General features: G+C 40.6%; 1 protein-coding gene across 1 annotated transcript; it reads right to left on the reverse strand.

The window, feature by feature from the left end:
- Positions 1-2670: 2670 nt before the first annotated feature.
- Positions 2671-14750, reverse strand: LOC309401378 (uncharacterized protein; the record flags this gene model as incomplete). Its single annotated transcript, XM_081970448.1, has 3 exons — positions 2671-3619; positions 9291-9445; positions 13839-14750. 3 exons carry the CDS (start codon positions 14748-14750, stop codon positions 2671-2673), a joined length of 2016 nt encoding a protein of 671 aa, XP_081826574.1.
- Between the last annotated feature and the right edge of the window lie 251 nt (positions 14751-15001).

Here is a 15001-nt window from a genome sequence, read left to right on the forward strand (position 1 = left end):
CAAGTCCAAAGGGGAACAAATCCTCTGGCAAAAAGTTAAAGCAAATAGGTGGGTCAAAGTATTCCAAATCCAGAGGATTAACGTGTTTGAAGAGGTTCCTGGAAGTCTCTGGGGTGAAAGTTAATTGAAAGGCATAAAGTTTTTCATGGGAGGAGTCTCATTCATAAAGACAAAGAAGAAGAAGGAAGTTGGCCATCTTGGCTCAGCCAGCATAGGTGATCAGGAAACAACAATGTCAAAATTTACATAAGCACTTTAAAAAGAAATCAAGTCATCCATCCTTTCTCTCGCAATTGTAACCAGCAAAAAGGATTCCCCCCCCCATTATTTAAGGGAAGTGAAAGTGGTTTTCAAACTTTCTCTCTCCCCCTTGAAGGGAGGGAATTTTTCAAGCGCCGCTTTTCTGAGGGGGGTGGAATTCCCCCCCTCTAGTCCAGACTTCTCCAAAGATTGAAACCAATAAAACTAGGAGGGCTGCAAAACCATTAAAGCTGAAAAGGTAGTAAAAGACCTGGGAAGACCCATCCGCTCACCGCTCTTCAGCCGCTTCATTCAGATAGTTTATTGCTTCAGACTGCTTTCGGAGAAGCACGCGGTAGCATGCTGTGCGGTCCCTATGCTCCCCGGCTCCTGGGGCAAAACTGGGGACCCCCCGTGGCTGCCACCATTCCAGGGGGTCCCAGTAAGCCACCCCTAAGGCAGGGTGCTCTTTCTGGGCACCCTGTGCCCCCAGATTTTGGGGGAGCCCACCGGAGCAGTGACCAGGCAGACACGAAAGTCCGTCTCCGTCGGCTGCCGGAAGTCGTCTCAGTAACCCTATGTCTTATAACAGCATTGAAGGCTTGGTATGTAGGGCACACAAGCAACTCTGGAAGTTTGTACATAAGTTTTTCTGTAGGGAGAATGAGGCAGACAGGGACTGAGGCAAGGCAGGTTGAAGCTAACACAACCTTTATTAATACAAAGACAACAGCTCAGAAGAACGGCAAACTCAGTAAGGCAAACAGCAACAGCAATGACAGCTGACAGCTCTTTTATACTCGAGCTGTCAGGCAACAGTCCAATCAGGTGGCTGGATTCTCCCGCCGGCTGGCTGGTGCGTCTTGGCCAATCAGGTGAGGCCAATGCAAGTCAATGGCAGGAGAGTTTGCAAGACAGTAGCAGGCTAGCTGAAGTTAGGAACGCTTCAATACACAACACCAAGCTCCCGATCAAACTATATGCTTGAATAGCATTTACAATAACTTGAGTACACAGTGCCTTTTCACATATTTAGAATTTAGAATTCTAGCAGAACAGAGTTAGAAGGTACCTTGGAGGTCTTCTAGTCCAACCCCGTACTTAGGTAGGAAGCCCTATACTACTTCAGACAAATAGTTATCCAATCTTTTCTTAAAAACCTCCAGTGTTGGAGTACTCACAGCTTCTTGAGGCAAGATGTTCCACTGATTAATTGTTCTAAATGTCCATTTCTGAACTTCTGGATTACCCATAGAACCATATTTCGCCCTTCAGAGGCTTTAGGGAAGCCTCCTGAAGCCTCTGGAGGGAAAAAAAAAACAGCCCAATGCACAAATAGGAAGTTCAGATATGGACTTCCAGGTTGCCCATAGGGCCATTTTTCTCCCTCCAGAGGCTTCAGGGAAGCCTTCTGAAGCCTCCGGATGGCAAAAAATGGCCCAGCGCACAAACTGGAAATTCAGGAACTGATTCTGAGTTGCCTGGAAGCCTCCTGAAGCCTCCAGAAGGAGAAAAATGGCCCAATGTGCAAACTGGAAGTCGGTTCCCAAACTTCTGTTTTGTGCTTGGGTTGTTTTTCTCCCTCCGGAGGTGACAGGAGGCTTCCCTGAAGTCTCAGGAGGGAGAAAAATGGCAAAAAATGAAGGCCGAAGTCATCAAGCATGCACAAGCTAGCTTGAACTGACATGGCAATGTCTCATGTGCCATAAGAAATGACTGTGTGCCACCTGTGGCACGCAAGCCATACATTCGCTTCACGGCCTAATCTCTTCTCCTGTCTCCTACATCCTTGGAATATAGATGGCTGTGTAGAGTTAGATTTCTGTGTATTGCAGAAGACATGTGCAGTTTACAAGGATGTCTACAACAGAGAAATTACCCCCCACTTCATGACTGTGACCTTCAATCACACACAAAAAATATTGAGAATATGGGGTTTAGTGTTTGAAGAATCAAGATTTATTGCCATATGCAAGAAGTCTGATAAGATCATCTTTTTCTACTTTCAATGATTTGAGACAAAATTTAAAATATGGTTACAGTTATGTAATTCTTCTAACAAAGATCAAGTCATCAATTCCTTGTTTCAGAACAACATAGGAGCGAGACAGGCCAGTAAAACTGAGTGATGAAAAAGCTAGACCACTTAGTATACTCTTATAAAGCAATTTCATTTATTATGCTATTTGACTCTTAGAAGTTCTGTTTAATTCAGTATCCCAATGTTAAATAAACAAAGGGTTATGTAGGAATGTATGAAATATGCTCCACTAATACAACCTCTCAACCGAATTCCTTCTCTTATATCTTAAAGACTTTTGACACTGGGAATCCATGACAATTTTTACTTTGATTTTTTGCTTAATGGAGGGCTGCTTCCTTAAAAGATTCATTGTGGGGAAAAATAAAACAGAAAATATTGTCAAAGTATCAGAAAGTCCATAATTTAGCCACAGCAGATTTGATATTTTTATTTCTGATGCTATAGATGATTGGGTTAAACAGAGGTGGAAATAAAGAGTAAAGGGCAGTTTGTATGAAATCTAAATAAGATTTGGTATTAGAGGGAGGTTTCAGATACGCCAAGCACACTGTTATCCAAAACATTGAAAAGACCGTAAGGTGGGGAAGACACGTGGAAAAGGTCTTTTGCCTTCCTTTCACAGAAGGGATTTTCAAAACTGCCTTGAAGATCATCGTGTAGGAGACGATGATAAAAATAAAGCAACCTAATCCTAAAGTGATTATACTAACCACAAGGAATCCAACTTCAACTAAATTGAACCCAAAGCAGGACAGTTTTAGCAAATATGGGATTTCACAGAAAAACTGGTTGACAACATTAGAACAGAAAGGGATGTAAAACGTACCAATGGTGTGCCACATACTATAGAGAAAACTTGTCACCCACACCAGAATCATTATTTTGATGCTGGCTTTCCAATTCATCACCAACTCATAGTGCAACGGTTGGCAAATGGCAACGTACCGATCATATGCCATGACTGTCAGGAGGAAGAGATCAGAAGCTTCAAAGCAGTTAAAGATCAATACTTGTACAAAGCAATCAAAGTAAGAGATGTATCTGGTGTTCATGAGAGAATTTATCATGGATTTGGGGACAATGGATGAAACAATACCCACATCCTGTACTGCCAAGTTCACTAGAAACAAGTACATGGGGCTGTGTAGTCGATGGTCAGAAGCTACTGCAGAGATGATGATAAGGTTTGCTGTTGTAATTGCCAGATACAATAGGAAGAATAAGATGAAATGCAAAAGCTGCAGATGCCGATCTTTGGAGAATTCCAGGAGCAAAAAATAAGAGACAATTGTTTGATTCTCCATCTTTAAGCTATAATTAAGATGAATGCCATGTCTGTAGGAAATCAGAGTTGAGAATAGCATTAAATTGAAACCGCTACAGCTTGTTTCATACCGGAACAGAAGGGAAAATATAATAAAAATGTGACAATTGAAAAATAACTATGGCACTGAAAGAATGGCAATGTCCAGTCAGAACACACACTTTCTCTATTGCAATTAATCATTGATGAAAGAACTAACCAGAAAGCCTTTTATCCCCCTCTTCCTTTTTCCATTCTAATTATTTTTCTTGTTATGGTTAAAATGTTTGCTACAACTCTGAAGAACCTTCCAAGTATACCTTTAGCACTGAGAAAATTTATATCACACCTACACACAGAGAGGAGACTGAAAAATAAGATGTAGGTTTCAGCCTGGGAGATGGCCTGGAAAAAAATGAAATTTTAATTTATTATTTCACTTTCACCACTAAATCTTTTTTTTTCTGGGTAAGGAATGGATACACCAATGAAGAGCATTGTTGGGTAGTGTTTAGGTTATTGTTCGGTCATGATACAGCTCAGCTGTCTTCAACTGTCTTTTATTATTACAGGGTGCACTATAATTCTAGTAGTTACAGGATGTAAAATAATTTAAAAAGAGACTTATTTCAAGTCAGGTCCTCCCTCAAGTGTTTCCATTTGCATTGCTGGTTGCTGTAACTCTAATCAATGTGGCATTTCCCATAAATTGTCAACTATTAATAATATTTGGATTTATAGTATTTATTTTAGATATTAGTGAAGAGACAATTTGATTATTTATTAGTTAAATTTTTATTTTGTACTTCTGGAATGTATGACGTTATTTAATGAAGTTGCTCAGACAGTACATAATATAAGATTAAAATTCTCATCTCCATATTCACCTGGTACTATGTAAAAGGATATAGTTAAAGTACATTTTATCAGAACAAACAAGAAATCAAGAAGCTATATTAGTAAGTCCCATCTAGTCTTTCTTTCAATAAAATATTTTATTGAGAATTATTTTAATATAAGATACCAATGGAAATGAACACATACAAAAAATGGTAAAGTTAGGAGAAAGAGAGGAAAGAGGAAAACAAAAAAACCCAAAACAAAAACAAAAAAAGATTTTAGTCTCAATCACCGCTTCCATTCCATGATACATTTTTGTGATTCCTAGTCACCACCATACTTTTTTTCAGTTTATTACTTAGTTAACACACTTACATGCTACCATATTGATGTCTCTGAATGAATCATTCCACCCATTGATAAGTGATGGTCTGGAGACATAACTTTTTGATTTTTAAAAAAATGCATATTATATACTTTTCTAATTTAATAGAGGAAGATAACTTAACACTGACTTTTAAGCTAAGCTAAAAAACATAGTTGAATATGCCCTCCAAATAATACTGAAGAGGGATTTTGTCCAACCTTTTTTGCTATAATGTAAGCATACTCTACAATAATAAGAAATTATTGAAGTTTCATCACTGTAGTTAAAAGTGAATCAAATATTTAACCATTTTTAATATTAACCCTCATATAGGCAGATGTATGTAGAAATTATATTAATTCTGATTCATAATAATTTCAACCAACATTTCTAGTCTACATTTCTGAAAACAATTTTCCCTTTATTGATCTCCTACCCCTAAAACATTTTTTATTACAGCAAATCACCAGGTTCTAATTTCATTTTATTAAATCTTGCCCAATGGGAAAAAAATAGAAATTCATCTAATACAAAGTCAAGTCATGGATATAAATGCCAATTTGCCCAAAATGCCTGGTAATGCTTTCCTGTAAAATAATCAATACCAAAATAACTTACATATTTTCTTGACAAAAGAGACAATTATTGTCTCTCTTTAGTATATTTAATATGAGTCCTGTAATTGATTGCTACCCATATTCAGTCTTGAAAAAGGTGTATCACTAAGGGAACATTAGACTTTATATTTGACAAGCTTAATAATAAGCTGAATTTATATTTATATGACTCTCTAGCTTCCCTTGAGACCATAGAAACAACATTAACAAATATTATGAGCTGCTTAATTTTTTTAAACATCATTAGCAATTAGCAGCTATTGTTTTCCCTGCTCTAATGGGAATTAAGCAAGAAGGCTTTCATGACATTTATTCTATAACAGATTTCAACATCCGGAATACTATTTTACAGATTTTTGTTTTTATTTTGTCTTCTAAACAGATTTCTCCATTGTTCCTCACTTTAGATAGAATCTTTCTGAATTAAAGCCCCATAAAACCAATATTCTGGGCACTATTAATGATGAGCTGTCTTCATCCTCTTTCTCATATGGAAGCTATCTGAACTTTCTTGCTCCTGTGGAATACACTCCCTCCCTCCTCATTATCCAGATTATATTCCATCACAATAAATGGTTTATTCTGTTACCATGTTGGAGAGTTGAGCAATTTCTCCAAAACATAGAGAACCTTCGAGATTCATTGTGCTGCTTCATTATCATCATCCCTAACTTGAAATGAAGAGATAAAGAACAAAATGTATATCCACAACCACCTTTTTTATTTCTGCACTCAGGCTGATAATGAATAACATAAATTTCTTATATTTGACAAAAATATGATATCCTTTTACTACCCATAAGATCATGAATGACATCTTTATGACATCTTAGGAAAGCAAAGGAACTTCCATGATTCAGGCCAGATGCAAAGCTTGTTGAGGATGACCTCACTATTTCCCTAGTGCCTGTTTTTTCTTACGTTGGCCTTTCCATTTTTTTTTTTACAAATATCTTTGTTATATTTCATAACCAACCATTATCTGAAGGGATTCCATGGTCGATTTCACAACTGTCTTTGGCCTGTAATGTGATAGTTATGTGTCCCATTAATTATGACTAGTGTAAATAAGTTGTTTTAAACATGATTTCTGGATTTTCCATCCATTAATTGAATATCTCCAATTTACAATATTAGTATTTCTGTTATTACTGAGAACCAGACGGCTCCAAAATGGAGCCACATGGTGAAGTAGATTAGGTGCTTGCAGGGATGTTTGTGTTAATGTGTATTTATCAGCAGATAGATGTTCTGTATATTCCTATTTGTATTATGCAGTATATCCTCCTTTGCCAACCAATTTTATGGGGTCTAGTACATATAAAATATTGATCATTCTGAAAATTTAATTTCCCTGCTGCCTAGCTGCCTGCCTAAGAATTTGTTAAAATAAAATAATATTCAGCTTGAGTGGAGGTACTGCAGGTTATCCTAGACTGGAATAAAAAAACAGCAGTTTTGCATGGATGTGGTGTACTACATGATCCTTTTAGCAATTATTATAGTAGTATGAATGATTAACACTACTTGGAAGTGTTCATCCCAGGTTGAATGTAATGGTATAATCTTCTGCAAGGAAGGAATCTAATCTTATTGTTGCATTGATGTTTGATGCAGTCTGTCATCCAAAGGGATTGGCTGCTGATGGTTTTCTTTCTTTGAAAGAGCCTGTATTTGCCTGTTCAAAAATAAAAGATCAAAATGTAAAGATTCATCTCTTTTAGTGAGAGTCAAGGATGGGGTTCCCAACTCTTAATTGTACAAGGAGGATGACCAAACAACATTTTATGTGAAGACAGACCACTTTTGATACCACTATCACCTGGATAACTGAGAATATTTATAGACTTTTGATTACCCTGTTAGCATTCTCCACTCCCTCTGATACTCCTCTTGTAGTTTAGGGAGGCCCTGAGTCAGTGGATGATATTCCATGAATCACCAAAACAAACCTGTATCCATGTGTAGGGAGAAAAGAAAGTTGGCTTGTAAGTATTCAAAAGAAATTTAAACCCAGTTTACCTCTCTTTGTAACCCTATGTCTTATAGCAGCATTGAAAGCTTGGTTTGTAAGGCACACAAGCAACCCTTGAAGTTTGTACATAAGCTCCCGATCAAACTATGTGCTTGAATAGCATTTACAATAACTTGAGTAGACAGTGCCTTTTCACATATTTAGAATTTAGAATTCTAAACAACTCTAAACAAAGTTGGAAAGGAGTTTGGAGGTTTTCTAGCCCAACCCCCTGATTAGGCAGGAAACCCAATACCAATTCAGCCAAATGGTTATGCAATCTCTTCTTTAAAACTTCCCGTGTTGAAGCATTTTCAGCCTCTATATATGTATTTTGAGGTCAAAAACCTATTCTGTTTTCCTAAGGCATCAATAGCATGGCAAATAGCATGTCAATAGCATATTTATAGTCAATGAAGATATTAACAGGTTTGTCTCTAGTGATAAGAGAAGCTTAAGTTGAGGTAGTCTTTGACTTACAGGTGCTTTGGAGAATAGTTTGAGTTCGATACCAGAATCAGTTACAATGGCTTCCACCAAGGTTCTCTGTTCTGACGGGAACAGAGATTCAACCTGATTGGTTGAAGAGTCTGACAGCTAACTATAAAAGGGCTGCTGTCAGAATGAACCTTCACTGGATTGTACATAGTTGCTCCTGACTTAATAAAGAGCAGTTGTTGCCTAAGCTTAAGTGTGCCTTTCCTTTACCCGATCTAACACTGGTGGCGAAGGTGGGATTGGAAGGCAACTAGGCAAACAAAAGAGCATATAATCCAGCAAGTGAATCCACCCCAGAGCTGAGTTCGGCATCAACAGCCATCTTTTGAGCAGCTAATTCAAACATACTCAGAGACACAAGATGGCCATGCAAGCCCCACTGACTCCGTACAACCCAGTCACCGAGCATTGGGAATCCTACATGCTGAGGTTCAACTGCTTCCTCGGAGCCAACGACCTCATGGGTCTTTCTGAAGGCTGGAAAAAGATGTTCCTGAGCTACTGTGGATGGGAAGTGTTCAAGACTGCAAAAGACTTGTCCGAGCCAACGCCACTCCAATCGGTCACTTAGTTGGTGCTACAACAGATGCTGAGGGCACACTATGCTCCCAGACCACCTAAACATGTCAGAAAGAACGAATTTAACATTTGCAATCAGAAAGAGGGTGAATCCATCAATGAATATATTGCAGCGCTTAGAAAGTCTGAAGCGTACTGAGAGTTTAGAGATTTCGATGAACTGATACTTGACAGCATCATATGCGGTGTTAGAGACATTGGCCTGCAGAGGAGATATTAGCTATCTCAAATCGCATTGCCATTTCCGCGACACAATCTGCCCATGGTACAATCAGAAGGGACACATCACCAAGGTTTGCAGAAGCAATCACCCCGCTACAACCTGGATGCCCAGAAGCCAACCTAACCACCAGCAGAGGCCCAACCAAGGGGCATGGCAGCCGCCACCACAGCGAATAGAAGGTGACACCAGAGTCACCTACCATACCTCCATAGGCCAAGTCCACACAAAGCGGCCAAAAAAGCTGAAGGTCACAGTCTTCATCGAGGACTCTCCATGTGAAATGGAGATTGAAACTTGGTCATCCCAAGACCATAATGCCTTGGGCAGTACTCAAGTAGGCTATTCCCTAGCCTCAAGAAGAAGCATCTACTGGTTCCTGACATCCGCCTTCGAGACTACAAGGGGAACCGAGTCCCCATCGTGGGCCAGGGCACCTTCCGGGTGCAATTCAAGACTTTCTGTGGCCAGCTACCAGTGACAGTAGTCAATGGAGACCTTCAGAGCCTCCTTGGGCTTGACTGGTTCGAAACCCTAGGCCTAGAAGTGACCGGAATCAATGCCATACGAGACGAAAGCACTGAGGAACTCCTTAAGGAGTTTGAGGATGTCTTCGGCGCCAGTCTTGTTAAGTATGTGGGGACCCCAAAATCCTTCAATTTGGATCGCAATGTAGCCCCCAGGAGAGTACCTTTGGATCTCTGACCCAAAATTAATTTGGAACTGGACAAAGTAATAGGGCAGGGAATCCAGAGCTGGGAGACCCCTATTGTGACACCTGTCAAATCTGATGGATCATTCCACATCTGCACAGACTACAAGTGCATGATAAATAAAACTTTGCAACAAAGTGCTTATTCTGTACCCATTGTACAGCATTTGCTACATTCATTAGGCCCCAGAAAAGTTTTTGCAAAGTTAGACATGGCGCAGGCATACCTGCACTTGCCTGTAGATGGCGCCATGGCAGAGGCCCAAACCATTGTGATGCACAGGGGTGCATTCAAATACAACTGCCTGCATTTCTGAGTTAGTAACATCCCTGGACAGTCCCAAAGCGTCATGGAACGGCTTTTGCAGGGATTCCAGGAGTTGTCCCCTATTTTGATGACATCTTGGTATCTGCTGCAATTACGGCACAATTATTTAAATGATTGAGATCCGTTCTGGCCAGAATCAGAGAAAAAGTCCTCCGCTTCAAAAATTAAAAATGTCAAATTAACGTGCTAAGGGTTGAATTCCTGGGATACCTCATGAACGGCTCTGGGATTCACCCAACCAACAAAAAAATTAAGGCAATCCAGGATGCCCCTACACCTCGCAATCAGACTGAGCTGCAGGCATTCCTCAGACTCCTTGACTTCTACAGCATCTTTCTCAAACAGAAAGCCACAGTTGCTGAACTGTTACATCGACTTCTTGCAAAGAACGCAATGTGGTCCTGGGGCAAAGCCAAAGCAGCCACATTTGCCGTGGTCAAGAGACTGCTGTCAGAAGACACGGTTTTGGTCCAATGCAGCCAGACCCTGCCACTTGTTCTTACGTGTGATGCTTCCCCCTTCAGAGTCGGAGCTATCCTCAGCCACTGCACGCCCAATGGAACTGAGGCACCCATTGCCTATTACTCGCGAACCTTGTCTGCCACCGAGCGGAATTACAGCCAACTGGACAGTAAGACTCTGGCTGCAATCACCGACATTAAAAGGTTCCACGAGTACCTCTATGGCCATGACTTTGAACTCATCACAGACCACAAATCACTACTGGGCTTGCTGGCTTGGGACCGGCCTACTCCTACTTCTTTGTCACCACAAATGACCAGATGGACAATCTTCCTTACAGCCTACATTTATTGCCTTGTCCATTGACGTGGGTCTATATTAGGGAATGCTGACACCTTGAGTCGATGCTCACTACCTGAACTGCTGGCAGACCCCACCCCCAAGATGCCAGTCCTTCTCGTTGACTGCCTTGAGATTGGTCCTGTTTCATCTTGTGACGTTGCCCACCACTCTGCAAACAACTCTACTCTCAAACAAGTTTTGAACTGCGTATGGAGGAGGTGGCCGATGAGGCCTGTTGGGTCTGAGTTTAAAATGTTTGACTGCAAACATGATGAACTGTCTGTAATAAATGGTTGTCTACTGTGGGGGGACAGGGTCGTTCCACCCAAACTGTGCATCGCTGTGTTAGAGGCTTTGCATGTAGGGCATTCTGGAATTGTCAGGATGAAGTCTTTGGCCAGGAGTTACGTGTGGTGCCTAACATGGACAGGGAGATTGAAGAATTGGTGGCTACCTGCACACCATGCCAGGAGTCCAGACCAGCTCTCACAGAGGCACCCGCTAAGGAGTGGGAGCGACCTCAAGCATCATGGTCTAGGGTTCACATAGACTTCGTTGCACCAGTTCATGGCCAGACTTTCATGGTAGTTGTGGATGGCTACTCGAAATGGCTAGAAGTAGTCCTGATGACCTCTACCATGGCAGAGTCGGTCATCAAGGCACTATGGAGACTTTTCTCCACTTACAGCCTGCCTGATGTCTTGGTCTCTGACAATGGTTGCCAATTTACAGCCATGCAGTTCAAGTCCTTCTTATCAGCGCAGGGAATCAGACTTGCCCTGGTCGCTCCATTCCATCTGGCCTCCAAGGGTCAGGTGGAGAGAATGGTGAGATTTGCAAAAGAGGACCTATCCAGGATGGGCCCGGGAGACTGGCAAATGCGGGTTGATCAATTCCTCCTGATACAGCACATTATGCCAAGTGCTACCACTGGGAGAAGCCCTTCCAAGCTTCTAATGGGTCGCGGGCTAAGGTCCCACTTAGACCAGCTACACCCAAATTACTCTGCCACATCGCCCCCAGATTCGAAAAGCAAAGTAAGGAGTTTTAGCATAGGGGATTCACTTTACATCCACAACTATGCTGGGGGAACTCTGTGGATTTCTGCCATGGTGATAGGCATCACCGGATCTCACTCATACCTAGTAGAGCTCAAGGACAGTCGGAATTGGAGACGGCACATTGACCAACTCCGTGGCCGCTTCTCCAACTCCACTCTTAGACAACCAGAGGTAACTCCTACACGAGTTAGCCAAAGCCCTATCCAAAAGGAGCATGAAGTCACTCCTTCCACAGACAACTCAAGCCCGAAGGTACTGGGGGACTTATCTGTTAGTGTTGCAGGCCCGCAGCAAGCTCCGAGCAAATTGGCTCTACAAGCTCCAGCCATGGCCTGGGAAAAGTTCCAGGAGCTTCCACCAGGTGAAGCCACAGATATTGATATTGGAATACTGCTATCAAGTCACCCCTAGTCCTTTCTTCCTTATCAGACTAGACATACACAGTTCATATATATAGGTACAATAAGTGACTGCTATTGGGTTCGGGAGAGTGCATGGAGTGTGTGAGATTTCAAAGGGTGCAAAAGGGATGCAGAAAGGCCAAGTCAGTATGGACAAGAGGTGCAGTATGGGATGGGGAGGGTGTGTGAAGGTTCATAAGGAAGGTGCCGTGCAGGTTGGGGAGGTGCAGTGTATATTGGGGTGGGTCAAGGAGAACATCCAACAATCAAAAGGAGAAGCAAGAGGTGGTATCCAGGCCAGGAGAATATTTGGGGGTATGCAAGTAACTACATTAGCATTAATACAGAGAGGTTGGGGCAGGATGCAGGGGTGGGGAGACTTACACTAGCACTTGGAACCACCCCTACTGACTTTCTGGAGAAGGGATAATTGCAAATGGTAATCATGTAATAGCGAGGTGCTTGATAATCAGTCGTAAGTGTGTAAATGACCAGGTACCTCCTAATCCCCAAACTAACATTTTTCTGCTGACTCATAAATAGGGGACAAAAAGTTGCCCAACTAGAACAATGCAACTCTGAGTGGCTGATAAGAAGCAATCCAAATATAAAGAACAGCCAAAATAAAACCTAATAAAAGCAACATGGTTCATATTTATGCACTTTCCCAATTAAGAGTTATTCATTCTATGTAAAATACATGGGATTAGACACATTTTAAAGCCCATATTCCAGGCATGGACCAGTTGAATATCAGAGGGGAAATAGAAGAGAATGATATGGTATTAAGCAGAAAGAGCTGAGCTCAGGCCAGCTAAGGCTTGGTGACTGAACATTGTGGATGATGACATTAGGCTTATATTCTCTATGAGTTGACTGCTCCTTAACTTGCACAATTCCTTCCATTGCTCATCAGCGCCATGATTTTCTGCCGCCTCTGCCTCAATACACATCAATACAATAGATAGTAAACACTAGGGAGATATTGCCTAATATTCAGTCCTCAGCACTTTAAACACAATCTGCCAGTCCCTTCCCTCCTCTGAACTGATTTACCTCTTTTCCAAACCATTATTTATCCTCTGGCATACTAAATTAAAAATATCCAAACACAAACCCAATAGCCATGGTAAGACCTCATCCCTTCTCCTGTCTCCTACATCCCTGAAATGCAGATGGCTGTGTAGAGTTAGATTTGTGTACATTGCAGAAGACATGTGCAGTTTACAAGGATGTGTACAACAGAGAAATTATCCCCCACTTCATGACTGTGATCTTCAATCACACACACAAAATTAAGAATATGGGGTTTAGTGTTAGAAGAATCAAGATGTATTGCCATATGCAAGAAGTCTGAGAGGATCATCTTTTTCTACTTTCAATGATTTGAGACAAACTTTAAAACATGGTTACAGTTATGTAATTCTTTTAACAAAGATCAAGTCATCAATTCCTTCCTTCAGAACAACATATGATTGAGACAGGCCAATAAAACTGAGTGATGAAAAAGCTAAACCACTTAGTACACTCTTATAAAGCTATTTCATTTATTATGCTATTTCACTCTTAGAAGTGTTTTATTCATTTCCCCAGTGTTAATTGAACAAAGGGTTATATAGGAATGTATAAAATACATTCCACTAATTCAACCTCTCAACTGAATTCCTTCTCTTCATCTTAAAGACCTTTGACACTGGGAATCCATGACAATTTCTACCTTGATTTTCTACTTAATGGAGGTCTGCTTCCTTAAATGATTCATTGTGGGGAAAAATAGAACAGAAAATATTGTCAAAGGAAGGTATCAAACAGTCCATAATTTAGCCACAGCAGATTTGATATTCTTGTTTCTGATGCTATAGATGATTGGGTTAAACAGAGGTGGAAGTAAAGAGTAAAGAGCAGTTTGTATAAAATCTAAATAAGATTTGGCATTAGAGGGAGCTTTCAGATACGCCAAGCACACTGTTACCGAAAGCATTGAAAACACTGTAAGATGGGGAAGACATATGGAAAAGGTTTTCTGCCTTCCTTTCACAGAAGGGATTTTCAAAACAGCCTTGAAGATCATCGTGTAGGAAACAATAATAAAAATAAAGCAACCTAATCCTATAGTGATTATACTAGCCACAAGGAATCCAATTTCAACTAAATTGAAACCAAAGCAGGAAACCTTTACCAAATGTGGAATTTCACAGAAAAACTGGTTGATAACACTGGAACAGAAAGGGGTTGAAAAGGTTCCAGCGGTATGCAACGTTCCATAGGTAAAACCTATAACCCACACCAGAATCACTATTTTGGTGCAGGCTTTCCAATTCATCACCATCTCATAGTGCAACGGTTGGCAAATGGCAACATACCGATCATATGCCATGACTGTCAGGAGGAAGAAATCAGAAGTTTCAAAGGAGGTAAAGATCAATACTTGTGCAAAGCAACCAAAATAAGAGATGTATCTGGTATCCATGAGAGAATTTATCATGGATTTGGGAACAGTGACTGAAACAATGCCCAGGTCCTGCACAGCCAAATTCATTAGAAAGAAGTACATGGGGGTGTGCAGTCGATAGTCAAAAGCTACTGCAGAGATAATGAGAAGATTTATTGCTGCAGTTGCCAGGTATAATATGAAGAATAAGAAGAAATGCAAAAGTTGCAAATTCCGATCTTTGGTGAATTCCAGGAGCAGAAAATGAGAGACTATAGTTTGATTCTCCATTTTGATATTTAAATTAGGACTAAGATGAATGCCGCATCTGTAAAAAATCAAAGATGAGAATATCATTAAATTAAAATAGTGAAGCTACAGCTTGATTCATACTGGTTAACACAAAGAAAAATAATAATAATAAGTGACAATTCAAAGAGGACTACACCATTGAACAAATGCCAAAGTCCAAACACAATAGCCTCCTCATATTTTAGTTCATCACTGATAAATATACTAACCAGAAACCTTTTTCTTCAAAG

This window comes from Natrix helvetica (assembly GCF_964273705.1).
Source record: "Natrix helvetica genome assembly, chromosome: Z".
NCBI classification, from domain to species: domain Eukaryota; kingdom Metazoa; phylum Chordata; class Lepidosauria; order Squamata; family Natricidae; genus Natrix; species Natrix helvetica.